Source organism: Lethenteron reissneri, chromosome 42 (assembly GCF_015708825.2).
Source record: "Lethenteron reissneri isolate LAM-NWPU_2019-01 chromosome 42, ASM1570882v1, whole genome shotgun sequence".
In the NCBI taxonomy this organism is placed as follows: domain Eukaryota; kingdom Metazoa; phylum Chordata; class Hyperoartia; order Petromyzontiformes; family Petromyzontidae; genus Lethenteron; species Lethenteron reissneri.
In genome coordinates, this window is record NC_083820.1 from 8,769,292 (window position 1) to 8,783,750 (window position 14,459).

The 14,459-nt window shown below is 56.7% G+C and overlaps 1 protein-coding gene across 5 annotated transcripts in view; it reads left to right on the top strand.

Moving 5' to 3' along the window:
- The first annotated feature begins 1,043 nt into the window (after positions 1-1,043).
- Positions 1,044-14,459, top strand: part of LOC133352853 (DNA (cytosine-5)-methyltransferase 3A-like) — a 33,377-nt gene continuing 19,961 nt past the window's right edge. For 2 of the 5 annotated variants that reach the window (XM_061568814.1, XM_061568815.1), the window contains exons 1-4: positions 1,077-1,119; positions 2,228-2,309; positions 5,338-5,630; positions 6,146-6,286. In XM_061568814.1, the coding sequence (XP_061424798.1) occupies positions 5,436-5,630; positions 6,146-6,286 (336 nt within the window). In that variant the 5' untranslated portion in view covers positions 1,077-1,119; positions 2,228-2,309; positions 5,338-5,435. Of the gene's footprint in view, positions 1,120-2,227; positions 2,310-5,337; positions 5,631-6,145; positions 6,287-14,459 lie in introns of all 5 variants that reach the window. The other 3 variants (XM_061568813.1, XM_061568816.1, XM_061568812.1) reach the window with 3 other exon arrangements.

Below are 14,459 nucleotides of genomic sequence, written 5' to 3' on the forward strand. Positions count from 1 at the left end.
CAGCAGCAGCGGCGGCGGGGAAGAACAGAAAGCAAGACAAGGAGACGAACAAGAAGCCGAATAGGAATCAAGACGCCGGCAAGAAGCCGCAGAAGCCAAGGGCTCAGAGCGGCAGCGCGGGAGGCAAACCGCGGGAAGTCAGCGGCGCTCAGGGCGGGAATAAAATAACCGAGAAGGCGACGGTGGCGGCGGCGGTGGCGGCAGTCAAGGAAGGGGGTTCTGGGCCGGATGGGAAAACCAAGAGGGAGCGGCCGCACGTCGCCACGAGGCCCTCCGCGTCGGGCAAGTCGAGCGAGACGGACGGCGCGGCCAGGGGCCCGCCGGCCAGGGCCTCGAGGAGCAAGGGCGGGAGGGTCGCCGGGCCGCCCGAGAAGACGGGCGGGAAGAGGAGCGCCGAGGAACTGGGGCCCGAGGCCGCCGAGGGCGACGCCGGCAGCGGCGGCGGGGGGGGCGGCGGCAATGCCGGGAAGCGCAGGAAGAAGGCGGCGGAGCTGCGGCTGCAACTGGAGCCGGAGGCTGGAGGAGGAGGTGGTGGAAGAGGTGGCGGAGGAGGTGGTGGAGGCGGAGGAGGAGGTGGTGGAAGAGGTGGCACAGGAGGTGGAGGAGACGTTGGAGGCGGAGGAGGTGGCAGAGGAAGTGGAGGAGGAGGCGTTGGAGGAGGTGGAGGAGGTGGAGGAGGCGGCAGAGGAGGTGGCGGAGGAGGTGGTGGAGGTGGAGGAGGAGTTGGCAGAAGGGGTGGCGGAGGAAGTGGAGGAGGTGGTGGAGGCGGAGGAGGAGGTAGCGGAAGTGGAGGTGTTGGAGGAGGTGGAGGAAGAGGTGGCGGAGGAGGAGGTGGAGGAGACGTTGGAGGCGGAGGAGGTGGCAGAGGAGGTGGAGGAGGCGGCGTTGGAAGAGGTGGAGGAGGTGGAGGAGGCGGCGGTGGAGGAGGTGGAGGAGGCGGCGTTGGAGGAGGTGGAGGAGGTGGAGGAGGCGGCGTTGGAGGAGGTGGAGGAGGTGGAGGAGGCGGCGTTGGAAGAGGTGGAGGAGGTGGAGGAGGCGGCGTTGGAGGAGGTGGAGGAGGAGGAGGCGGCGGTGGTTGCAGGAGAATCGGCGTCAAACGCACGTCGCCGTCGCTCCCTGGTGAGACCCCCGCCCTCTCCTCACACTTCTTGATTAATTTAGGTTTTATTTTAGTACAAACACCGGGGGGTCAGATTCTGCTGTTGTTTTATTTTCATCCGGTTTTGTGTGGTGGTGGTGGTGGGAATGGGCTGATGTCTCCATCACGGATAGCCAGGCAAATCGCCAAAGCCATGGGGTTGACCCGCTCTCGTTGAGATGTGAACCAGGCCCTAAAACCCCGGAGTTTGAAGCTATTTCTGAAACGTGAATTGTCCGACATCGGTGTCCAATTTGAACTGCAGTAGCGAGTGTCGTGCCAACCCCGTGTGTCGGAGAAAGGCCTCGCCGAAGGAGACTTCGCAGAACTACCTCTGAGATCCCTTCAGTTTGACGGCTCATGCACATGTCGCGGTGGTGGTGGTGCAGCACTTTCGGACCCATCCCTCCCTCCCGTCTCCCTTCCTCCATCCCTCCCGTCTACTGTGATCCTTTTTATTTTGAGAGTTTAAAAACGGGGAGCACGGGTCTCGCTCGATTTGATTAAATAAAACCCAAGCAGAGCCGAGCGATATCAGAAAGCCACTGGGGGCTATTCGTTTTAAAATCTAGACTTAAAAACTAATTTCTTTAACACTGCTTTTTGTGTTTTTAGTTTGGCATCCTTCCCCCGCACGGTTGGCTACGTACGGTGCAAAAGAAGTTCAAGTTTCATACATACCAGCGGCCGGCATTTGATGCCAACCCCCGGCTATTTGGCTCGGAGATCCAAAACCGCCATCACTTTGCTCCCCATCGCCGCCTCCCATTTTTTTTTGGACGATTAATTTGGCTGAATGCAGCGACAAATGTTTGTCTGTTCCAAAAAGCTTAGCAACAGTTGGTTCCCGAGCTGTGGAACTTTTTCAGACGCTGCAATTTAGGGGAGTTTACAGATTCTATTTTTAATGTTTCGCATTTACGGGTGCACGGTGGTCCGATCACGTTCTTTTGTGGATTTGGCGAGGTCGGGATATGCGACGTTGCACCGACCTGTGATTTACACGCCGTCCTTCACTGCAGGTAGCCTTCATGGTTCGAGCTGTCCGTGATGGGATGAAAGCTTTTATTTTTTTTTATTTTTTTGCAGAAATATTATTCTTCGTGAATTGCGAATTGGCGATTGAGCTCGGTTTTGAAGATTGTTACGGGAATTGCTCTTCAACTCACCGGTGAGCTGCAATAATAATGATGAGGGTGATTACAATAATCATCTGTGCGTTGTTAAACGCCTATACACCACGTGACAATTTAATCTGTTTGGCTGTGTTGGGTGGCGGAGGGTTATTAATGACACATCATCGTTGACTAACTCACAAAATCTATCATGGTGTGTCACCCGACGTAGCTTCATTTCCTTGTATAGCATTCACGGCCTTCTTAATGTCTTTTTATTTTTAAACATGAGTAGGGTTTTAAAGGATGTGTATCATTTGGAGCTTGCACATCGTGGGTTGTTGCATCACTTACACAGATTTGCATAACTCCCAAGTAAGGACAGTACTACAAGCTGGATCATGTCACCATCCGTGTGGATCTCTTGTATGTATGTTGAACTTCTTTCGCACCGTAGCGTAGCCAACCGTGCACATCGGAAGTGCGGGGGAAGGGCAACACACTGGCGGGTTTTCTCTGGGAAGTCGGGATCCCACCCGCGCGAAACGAGACGCTCATTAAAGACGGCATTGGCCAAAATTCCTCAGGAGCAGGGCTCACCGGGACTCGGCGAGTGAATGAAATTTGCGCCGTCAATAATCTGACATCGTTCACGACGTGGGCCGTGGTGGGCAGGGCGCATCGCTAGTGCGGGCGATGGCCGGCGGCGGTCGAGAGTAATCACGGAGCGGCATCCAAAGGGAAGTGAGCGCTTCGCAGAGCGCGTCCAACCGAGGAGATGGAGCGTTTGAACTCGGCTCGCGTGCAGGTGCTGGCCGCATCGTCACGTCGCAGGCTCGTGGGAAGTGGCAGCGGCTTGGGGGGGAGGGGAGGCCTTCATCCAGCAGTGGATTGACCATGGCTGCTGCTGCTGCTGAATATTGATTTCACAAAGGCCATTTTTTTTTTTATAAAATAAAAAAGCCAACGCGAAAGCTGGTGGCGGGAAGGGGTTAAGTTGGCACGAGCGGGCGACATGGTGATGGGCTCTGGGAGCGAGCTCCCTGCCTGCTCACCGCTCCCTCACCGCTCGCTCACCCCTCCCTCACCGCTCCCTCACCGCTCCCTCACCGCTCGCTCACCGCTCCCTCACCGCTCGCTCATTGCTCCCTCACCGCTCCCTCACCGGTCCCTCACCGGTCCCTCACTGCTCCCTCAGCGCTCCCTCACCGCTCGCTCGTCTGCCCTGTGAGCCACGCCACCATGTGATGCAGCCGGTCGTGGGGGGTCGGGGGGGGGAGGGGTTGAACCCCCCTTCCCATCATGTTGGGGGGGGTGCTGTGGCTGTGGTCGTCACGGTAACCGCGTCTCTCAGAGCGAGAGGGAGGTTCACTGTGAAGCGGTTGTCATGGCAATGCCTAGGGGTGGCCGTGGAGGTGGTATCTCCTCACCCTCCCCATCATGCTCTTCCTTAGCCTCATCCCTCCTCCTTCGCTGCCCCCCCCCCCCTACGCATCAACCCTCATCATTTTCTTTATCCTCACCATCTTCCTGCTGTTCTTCATCCTCATTCTCCTCCAGATCTTCAACCCTCCTTCCTCCATCTCCTGCCCCACTCCTCCGCCCCCATTAAGCCCTCCTCCTCTTTCACCACCTCCTCACTGCTGCCGCTCTCTCGGCTCGCTGACAATGTTCAGCTCAAAGTCCCCCGCTGTGCTCTCTCCTCCGCGGGGGCAAAGTAAAAACACAAAGATCCCCCGTATAGCCTTAAATACTGTAGGGGCAAGTGCTGTTAGCGAGCACCTATAAAGCCCGACATGGCACACGAGGGGGTGGGTTGCCAGCACCACGCCCGGCCGCCTTTGTCTCCCCAGTGGCGATGTTTACACACCACACCAGGTACTCATTTGAGGCTGAGTCGACCTAGGGGAGGCCCAGGACCGGTTCGGATAACCGGTGTTGGCCGTGAGCGGGAATCGAACTGGGGTCGTCAGGTTCGATGCGCAGCGCGCGAACCGCTGCACCACCGCTCCGCGGGGGTCACAGTGCACGCACGAACACATGGGGTACGCGGGAAGATCGGTGCATCACGATGACCGTCACGAGAGTTAACCGAGCAGGGCTCTGGCAAGGCGGACGGGCGGGCAGACTGCGGGCAGCCTCAGTGGTTGGGGGGGCAGTCAGTTGGAACAGCGAGCAGATGGGGCAATGGGCAGTCAGATGGGACAGTGGGCAGCTAGCTAGGAAAGTGAGGCAGGCAGATAGGAGAGTTGGGCAGTCAGTTCGGTGAGTGGGCAGTTGGGAGAGCTGACTTTTATTGCATCTATGTGAATCGGAATTGGCAATGGTTTGGATATTTAATTCAATATTAAACCTACCTAAAGAACGGTTACTCGCCGAGAGAACGGGCTCGTGCGGTGCGATCGCGTAAGGCTCTTGTCGTTCGCGAGCTGCGTGGGCGACGGGTTCTGCGCCCCGCGGTCTGACCCCGGGTTGCTACCCCTCTCCATTACCACGGTTGGCTACGTGCGGGTGCGAAAGAAGTTCAACACACGCGCGTGCGCACCTTAATTGCCACCGCGGAAACGCACGATCGAGCGATTTGAGTTGCTGACCTCAGGCAATTGACAAGGGGTGCGGGGGAGTGGGGTCGTGGGGGCATGCGCGGAGAAGAAGGCGAGAAGCCCGTGCGTCGTGTGTGCCAGGCTTGCCACCATTCTAACGTACAATAAGAAAAGACCAGGACGTGTCCTGGGAAGCCGAAGGAGAAGATTCGCTCGCGATACCGGAGAAGGGTGAGAACGTGTCGTCGTGAGTTGGTGTCTTGTTACGCAACCCTGACAAAAATAACCGGGGCTGACGATGGCCCCGGGAAGACTTTACAGATTTCCTCAGGACATCAGCTGCCTCACTCAACAAGAGGACCGTCCTGGGGGGGAACAAAGAGAAACACCAGGACAGGTGGTGACCCTCGTTCGTGTGTGGACACAGCGAGGCTGGTGCGCGTGGACTGCGCGCAGCGCCGGCGCGCGTGTGGCTGTGTGCGCGTCAAGTCGTGAGACCAGAGCTTAAACCGTTGCCGTTGTTGTTGTTGTGAACCCTCAGGTAGCAGCGGCAGCAGCGGCAGCGGCAGCGACGAGGCCCAGGCAGGGCCCAAAGCCAAGAGAGCGGTGGTGGCTTTCGGGAGCGGCGACCGCCCCCTTATGAAGGAGGAAAAGGATTCTGGGAAAACTGCAAGGGCTTGTGGGATGGAGGACGCCGGGACGGCCTCCGGTAGTGATTGCGGCCCGGGCCGGAGCGGAGCCGGAAACCGCCGCAGCAGCAGCGGCAGCGGTGGCGCTCGCTTGAAGCAGGAGGACGCGGAGGCTCTCGATGAGGGTGATGACGCGCCAGGCCAGGTGCGTGCACGCCGGGCCATTGCTCAAAACCTCATCTGCTGTACATACAAATATTATCGGTCAATATTTTTTCCTTTTAAAGCGGTGCTATTGACGGACGTGTTGAGTTGTTTTGCTTTACTGAGCATGGACAGCTGGACACGTGGCTCGCAGTGGGAAGGTTGCAAGAGTTGAAATTCTGCTTGGGGGGGGGTTGCCTCAGCCCATCATCATTCCTTAGTGGGGGGTCAATAAAATTGTACCACTTTATGAGCAATTCAACAGTGTTTGTCCTATGGATTGACTCACCCCCCACCGCCATAGCAACGTAGAAACTTCCACCACTGTCTCTGTAGGGCTGTAAACAAGGAGTTGAGCAAAAATGTCTCAATGGCTCATTTCGAGAAGGAAACCACTTTGACCTTTGACTTTTGACCCGAGGGGACAAATGCTTGTTACCTTGGGTCGCGACTCGACGAGGTGAAGCGAGCGGCGTGACCCACGCGGTGCCGGGCGGTGCGGCTGACGGGATGCAGGTGGAAGATGTGGCGAGTGGAGGGGAGGTGCCCGGTCGGACCTTGAGACGGAGACCCCAGCCGTGCTTCCACTACCAGGCGGGCGAGCCCTTCCACTTCCGACCGCGCAAGCAGGACATCCTGTGGCTCATGAAGCACGAGGTGAGAGGTCGGGGGGGAGGTGGGGGGCATCAATTCAATGATCCGTCCGTCCGTACGTTCGTTCCATTGCCCAGTGAGGTGGCGTGCATTAATTCGTGCACAGGATTGCAAAAACGCGCGCAATCGTGCACCCCGACTTTGTGCAGCCGCTGGAGGCGCTGCGTTGCCGACGATGTCGAAAACGAGGTGAGAGAGATGGAAGCCGAGGGTGCGGCTGAATAAAAACCGGTGCCGCCTTCGCTGTCTCTATGGAGCAGCTCTTCTGCTGCTGCTGCTGCTGCTGCTGCATGAGCTTCTGCCGGCTTTGGTGCACCAACCTCTTCCTCCTACGACTTTGTGTGTACACACGTGTGTGGACTATGGTAGCGGTGGCTCAGCGGTCCGCGCGCCGAGCTGCGAACGCGGCGACCCGAGTTCGATTCCCGTTCACGGCCAACATAAGTGACGGTCCTGGGCCTCCTCGAGATTGACTCAGACTCAAATGAGTACCTGGTGCGGTGTGTAAAAATCGCCGCGAGGGAGACAAAGGCGGCCCGACCGTGGCGCTGGCCACTCACCCCCTCGTGTGCGTGTCGGCCTTCATAGGTCTCCACTCGCCCCAACAGTCTGTTAAGGCTACACGGGAGATCTTTGTCTTTGTACTCGGCACAGTGGCGAGCGCAGGTGGGTGCACCTGCCAGTCATCTTAGTCAGTTAACCCATCACACCTGGGGTCTGACACTTCACGTGACAGCCTACCAAAGTGCACCTAGCCTGGCATAGGCACCTTGCGGCGAAGACACTTAGCGTCGCGGGGGTCCGTGCGTGCGTGCGGGAGCGCTCGCGCCCCGATTGAGAGTGACAATCGGCACGGGGCGGTGCGGGCCCGCCTGTCATCGCCGCTCACAAACGATGGGATCCCCCGGGAAGCGGATTAGAGCCCCCCCCTCCCTCCCCCCCCCCTCTCGACAGCTCCGAGGCCAATGTCACCGCCGCCACTCTGCGGTCGTAACGATCGCTCTCCGATCGCTGCCCTCTCTCTCCTCTCTCTCTTTCTCCCCGCCCTCGATAAGCCATCACGGCGACGCTGGTGCCGTCTCGATGTCTTTCAATGAAATGAGAATCCCGGCCTCTGCGATTCACGGCTGCTAACGAACACCGATGTGCGTGTCCGTGCGTGCGTGCGTGCGCGCATCCGTGGGGAGCGATGGCGCGGTGGTTAGCGCCTTCCTCCACGAACCCGGCGACTCGAGTTCATTTCCCGCTCGAGGCCAGCGACGGGTTACGTGAACCCAGGTCTGGCGGTCTCCGGGTTTTTCCGTTCGTGCGTCGACTCTACCGGCGGCCGCGCGCAAGCCGCCGGCTTCGCGCCGCGCGCTACCAAGAGTTAAGTTGCTCCACTTGCAGAGGCGCCGCTGTTACTCAGCACCTCGGCCCGGCTAAAAATAGACGCCGCGTGTCTGCTCCGCCAATCAAGCTGCCTGCTACCCTCCTCCTCCCGCGCCCACCCACCCACCCACCAGCATCACCCCCGCTCTCTCCCGCGCGTGACCGCACGTGTTTTGGCACCGAATCAAGCACATGGATTCGGAGCGGAGACCGGCAGCGGCACATCGGCGCAGGGGTGGGCGGACGGGCTGGCAGGCGGGCAGGAGTCTGCGTGGCTACGATGTTCATCCACCCGCCCCTCTCACTCGCATGGTGCCAGCGCCGCGCCAGCAATGACGTCTCGTTAGCGAGCTCTGATCAGACGAGCGCGCGTCGGTCGCGACGGCTCAGGCGCTGCTGAGCAATTGACGGCGAATCCTCCGCGTGTACGATGGTGCGCACTCGGGATGAGTGTTGGGATGTAAACATTTAGGAATTTTGCCAGGCATACGTTAATTGTGTTAAAAAAAAATTTCTAACGACGTTTAAAAACATTATTGGATTTTTTATTGTTTTTTTCGTTGTGCTAACAAAAGTGACGTCACCCGTCGCCACGTGCCGGTAAACGAGCCCACGTGACCTTCTAGGGAGTGACCTTACTGTAAGATCCATTTGGGGACATTGTTGGCAAATATCTAAAAGAGTCCTGGGGCCTGCCTAAGGCCGAGTCAGCCTTAAATGAATACCTGATGTGGTGTGTCAGACCGATGTTGGACCAGCGTGGGTTAGAGCAGTGTTGGAACAGTGTGCGTTGGAGCGTTGTGTCAGAATGGTGTTAAATTAGTGTGTTAGAACTGTGTTTAGAGTTGGGTGTGTTAGGCTGTGCATTACAACAGCGGTAGTGGCTATTCTGCACTTGGCCTGTCACTCAGCACTCAGGAGGCAGCGAGGGTTCGCGGATCACACACGGATGTTGTGAAACTCTCTTCCCGTGAGCGTCGAACGGGTGCAATACCCTGGCTCGCAAGGAGATGGCAGTACAGCAAGTGGGCTCATTTCCATCCGTTTCGATATGTACGGGGATAGCGTGTTGCCCCCTCGCACGGTGTCCGGTTTCCTGTGACTCGTATAAGCGCTCACTAATTGGCTGAAAACATCTTCAAACAAAAAGCCCAATGTCAGCAGGGCGCTCCTGAAAAAGAGTCTGTGGGCTTCATTGGATGAATAAGTCATGGATATGATGACGATGATGATTGTTATTATAACAGTGTATTAGGCTATGATTCTAGAACTGTGTGCGATGGTGGTACGCTTTGGTGTTGCGGAGTGGGTTGGCCACTCGAGGAGTTAACCGAGTGCTCTTCTGTGAGCTTGGCAGGCCGAGGGCTTTCCAAGAAACATAAACACGAGCACGTGTGTGTGTAGCTATGCACGTATGTGTGTAACTGCGTGTGTATGTGTAACTGTGTTTGTGTGTAACTGCGTGTGTGTGTGTGTCACTGGGGTCGTAGTGCGCTGCGCTACGAACCAAGTGACCTGGGTTCGATTCCTGCTTACGGCCAACACCAGTGACAATTATAATCTGAAACTAGGTCGACTCAGCCTCAAATGAGTACCTAGTGCGACGTGTTAAAACATTGCCACTAGGGAGACAAAGGCGGCCGGGCTTGGTGCTGGTCACCCACCCCCTCGTGTGTCGTGCCGGCCTTCATAGGTGCTCGCTAACAGGACTTGCCCAACAGACTGTTAAGGCTACACGCGGGATCTTTGTCTTTGTACTGTGTATGAGTGTGGAGCGGTGGAGCAGCGGTTAGCGCGCTGCGCTACGAACCCGGCGGCCCGAGTTCGATTCCCGCTCACGGCCAGTACCAGTGACGATTATCTAAACTGGTTCTGGACCTCCCCCAGATTGGCTCAGCCTCAAATCAGTACGCCACTGGGGGGGCAAATGCCGGGTATGGTTCCAGCCACCTTAATATGTCACGCTGGCCTCCATTGGTGCTCGCTAACAGCCCTTGGCACCCAACAGTTTGTTGAAGCCTCTACGGGGGACATTTTTTTGTCTTTCTGTGTGGGGCTGTGTGGAGCGGATGCGTCTGCCTCTGCTGCTGGGACTCGTCCAGGCAGTTTGGTTACAGATCTGGGCAAAGCCTCGTGAGCATCTGGTGCCGCGGTTACGTGACCCCTTGAACAGCGCAGATCAGCTGCGATGGGCCTAGAGACGTGGCACAAATACCACGCTGGATAGCGGCACAGACAGCGGGCTAGGTGGGCTAGAGGCACTGGGCTAGAGACACTGGGCTAGGTGGGCTAGAGACATTGGGCTAGGTGGGCTAGGTGGGCTAGAGACACTGGGCTAGGTGGGCTAGAGGCACTGGGCTAGGTGGGTTAGAGGCACTGGGCTAGAGACACTGGGCTAGGTGGGCTAGAGGCACTGGGCTAGGTGGGTTAGAGGCACTGGGCTAGGTGGGCTAGAGACATTGGGCTAGAGACACTGGGCTAGGTGGGCTAGAGACACTGGGCTAGGTGGGCTAGAGACACTGGGCTAGGTGGGCTAGAGACATTGGGCTAGAGACACTGGGCTAGGTGGGCTAGAGGCATTGGGCTAGGTGGGCTAGAGGCACTGGGCTAGAGACACTGGGCTAGGTGGGCTAGAGGCACTGGGCTAGGTGGGCTAGAGGCACTGGGCTAGAGACACTGGGCTAGGTGGGCTAGAGACACTGGGCTAGGTGGGCTAGAGACATTGGGCTAGGTGGGCTAGAGGCACTGGGCTAGAGACACTGGGCTAGGTGGGCTAGAGACACTGGGCTCGATGGGCTAGGTGGGCTAGAGACACTGGGCTAGGAGACTGGGCTAGAGGCACTGGGCTAGGTGGGCTAGAGGCACTGGGCTAGGAGACTGGGCTAGAGGCACTGGGCTAGGTGGGCTAGAGGCACTGAGCTAGAGACACCGGGCTAGGTGGGCTAGAGACACTGGGCTAGAGACTGGGCTGGACAAGCGAGGGCCTGGATCCACCTTTGTGTGAAACTAAGGCCCCGTTCTCTCCCAAGACCATGGGCTCCATGGTAACGGATGACTCGGCGGGTTTTATCGCACGGCCCTGATGGCATTACCCGTCGGGGCCGGCCTCCTCACTCTTGCCTGTGTCGCGTCACCGCCTTTGCGTGGGGGAACGGCTGATGCCTCGCGGTGTTGGGGGCCTTGGAACCGCGCTTCGCCACTTCCTGAATCGGGCCTGGTTAGGGCTCTTCACGTGGGAGCGATGAGGAGTGGAAGGTCGCACACTTTCCACGCTCAGAAAAAGAAAATGTATTTATACTGGAGGGATCCGATGAGCTATGAAGCTCTTTTTCACAGATGTCCAGTAGTTTGACAGATGTTCAGCAGACATCTCTCTTGGGCCTCCATTATAATAATGGCAGAGTGTGTCAACCAACCAAGTTTCGTTGGAAGGGACCATGGGACACGATGTGACCAGTAGATGGCAATAGACTAATGGATTCTTGAATCAGTCCGTGTAGAGCTTGGCGTGCTGCCACGCCATAAGCACGATTTTTCTCCAGGATCTCCGGTTTCCTATCACGTGCCAAACGCATGTGATTGGGACTGGCCAAGCAACCCAATGTTGGCAGGCATTTATTACCAATTATGTTCATCATCATCAACCATGACCTATCCATGGCCTCGTGAAGGCATTCCCCAAGCGGCAACCATTACCTCTCGGTCTCGCGATGCAACGACCCGCCCAGCACCCGTAACACGAGCCCATTTCGAATCACTCCGTTTCCACAGCGATAGTCCTCAAGGCACGGTCCCTCCTTTGGCCGCATCTCCATCGTGAGTCTCGACCGCCAGCGATCGTCCCTTTCCAGCGACGTGCCCCACCCAAGTCCACCTTTTCTTGGCAATATGATGTCTCCAACTGGCCTATCGTCTCTAATCTGCGTGTTGCTCTGTCTCTCTCCCGGCGTCATTCAAAACGTGGATCTCTCCGTGCGTGAATTATTTATACTATTACGCATTCCGTCATAAAAGGAAATTATTATTTATTTATTCGACTTCAATGCACTTAATGGAGCAAAGAAAATAGGATGAAAAACTCAGAGATGAGAAATAGCGTGCATAATCCCCTGGCTCCACGCAACAGGGCATTATGGGTATCGTGACAGCCTCTGTGTGGTGGTGAAGCCCTCTTAGTGCAGCAGACATTTGTAAACAGATTATTTGGTTGGCATGTGGTTGGACCAACGTTGGACCAACGTTTGCCCCAACGCTCCACGTTTACAGCAACGTTGGCAGTGGTGCACAAACAACAAAAATGAACTCAATACATTCGTCAATGTATGTATGTACGTTGAACTTCTTTCGCACTGTACGTAGCCAACCGTGCTAATAACACCGCGTGGCCTTGAAAAGAAAAAAAACCTATAATAGGCGACGTTTCGGACAATGGCCGTTCTTCGCAGCACCGCTCTCCGTTTAGGCGCAATGAAGAAGAGCCATTGCCCGAAAGGTCGCCTCTCTCATCAATATTTTTCTTACAATATTTCATTTTGAAGGCCAACGCAGCGTTATTTGACGAACGCGTTGATAAATGGTGCGGTAAAAGCACGACGTTTCGGTGCTCGCTGACGGCAGGGCACTCCGCTCGGCTCCGGCCATCATCGCAGCTCCGTCCTCTGGCAGGCACGGCGGTGGGGGTCCATTTTCGCCGTTGATGGGTAGCAAAATGACAGTGACCATGGCAAGCGATTGGGGTTGGTGTGAGATGAGTTGCAATACAATTTGGCATTCAAGACGGAGGGCTTGACCAGGAAAAAACAAATCGGACTTGTGCCGTCTCCGCGCTGAGATTTCCTCTTCACACTTTACTGCAGGCTTTGCTCACGGCTGTGAAAAAAGTTGAGCTTCTGATGGGGAGTGATTGCGAAGGCTTGCTGTCTCCACCCTCTCATTCATTCATTCTCTCTCTCTCTCTGTCAGCCACTCATTCTCTCTCATTGTCTTTCAGTTGCTCTCGCATTCGCTCATTCTCACTCTCTCTGCTTGCCTCTCGTTTTAATTCCATCTCATTCTCTCTCGTCTCTCCCGGGGCCAGGGGGATATTCGCTGTTCGTAAATCTCTCACTCACGGGCGTCATCGTGCGGCATATATACGTAAAGAGAATTCCACAACAGCCTCCTCCCCACCCCCTCCATCCTCCTTGCACTCTTCCCCATCGGAGCACACTGGGCAGAGCGCTAATGAATCTCCTTTTACACCCGCCCACACACAGACGACGCGCTCACACGCACGCGACACGCACACACACAGACGCGCTCACACGCACGCGACACGCACACACACACACATCGCAGGCGTCGGTCGGTTTGTGTTTCGCACACACACGAGCGATAGTTGTGTCGCTGGCGAGAAGAGCACTGCACACTAGCAAAGACAAAGGCCCCCCATATAGCCTTAGTAGACTCTTGGGGCAAGTGCTGTTCGCGACCACCTATGAAGGCCAATTTTGTGTGGTGGCCAGCACCACGCCCGGCCGCCTCGGTCTGCCCACTGCGAACGCTAACACAAACACACTGCACCAGGCATTCATTTATGGCTCAGACGACCCAGGACCGGGTTCTGATAATCGCCACTGGTGTTGGTGGCCGTGTGCGGGAATCGAACCTGGGTCTCTCGTCGGGTTCGTAGTACAGCGCCACCACGCGCTGTGCCCTCCGCTGGTTGAGTCGAGGGGGGGGGGGGGTACGGGGGATGCCAGCTCCCCATCACACTTGCCAACGTTGGGGTCTACGTTTGGGCCCCCCGACGTTTCGTGTTTACTGGGACCGAACTACGATTTAAACAAAACAACAACAACAAAAACCCCGGGACGTATCATGGGAAGAAGAGGAATATCTCACAATACCGTGGAGAGATGCAAGTAAATGCACCGTAAATTCATCGTAATTAAGTGGTGCATATTTTATTATCACTACACAAACACCGGGATTTCTAATGCCCCCTCCACCCCCCGAAGAGATGAAGGCACACGGATTCCCCAGGACGGCTGCCCTCGAGAGAGAGAGAGGAGAGAAGAGAGATGGGGCAGTCAATGGAAAACTGGGACAGGTGGCAAAACCCCCGAGAAATGAGGATGTCAACGAGGGGGGGGGGGGGGTTGCAGGCGGCCGTGCCCGCAGCGATGTCTGCCGTGGGGCGGTGTGAGCAGAGGGCAGCTGACTCGGCTACTGTACCCGTGCTGCTGCTGCTTCGGCACAGAATCTCGCCCTGGCCCGCCGGGAGCCGCTGCCAGCGACGCTCTCACGCTGTCACGCTCTCCTGTCTGCGCCTCTTTCTCTCTCCCCTCCCCGAAGTCTTCTTCATCCTGATTCTCTCCGAGTCTCTCTCCCTCTCTCTCTTTTTTTTACGATCAGTGGAAACAAGAAGATGCTCGGTGTATTCGGCACTTTGCTTCGTTCATCATTTCGTAATTTTTTTTTACTTAGCTTTATGTAAACCCCCACCTCTCGCTCACTCTCTCGCTCACTCTCTCGGTCATTCTCTCGCTCACTCGCTCGTTCACTCTCTCGGTCACTTCTCTCTCTCTCTCGCTCTCTCTCGTTCTGCACGCAGCCCTTCTCGCAGTCCGACGGCCTCCGACGCTCTCTCAATAACCTCTATTTGTCTCTCTTCCACGAGTCTCTCTCTCTCTCTCTCTTCAACTGTCTGCTCCCCGAGCCTCTCTGCTCCCTCCTGTTGCCATTCTGTCTGCGCTCGCTACCTCTCTTCTCTGTCGGCTCTATCTCCTCCCTGGTTCTCTCTCTCTCTGTCCTCGCTATCTGC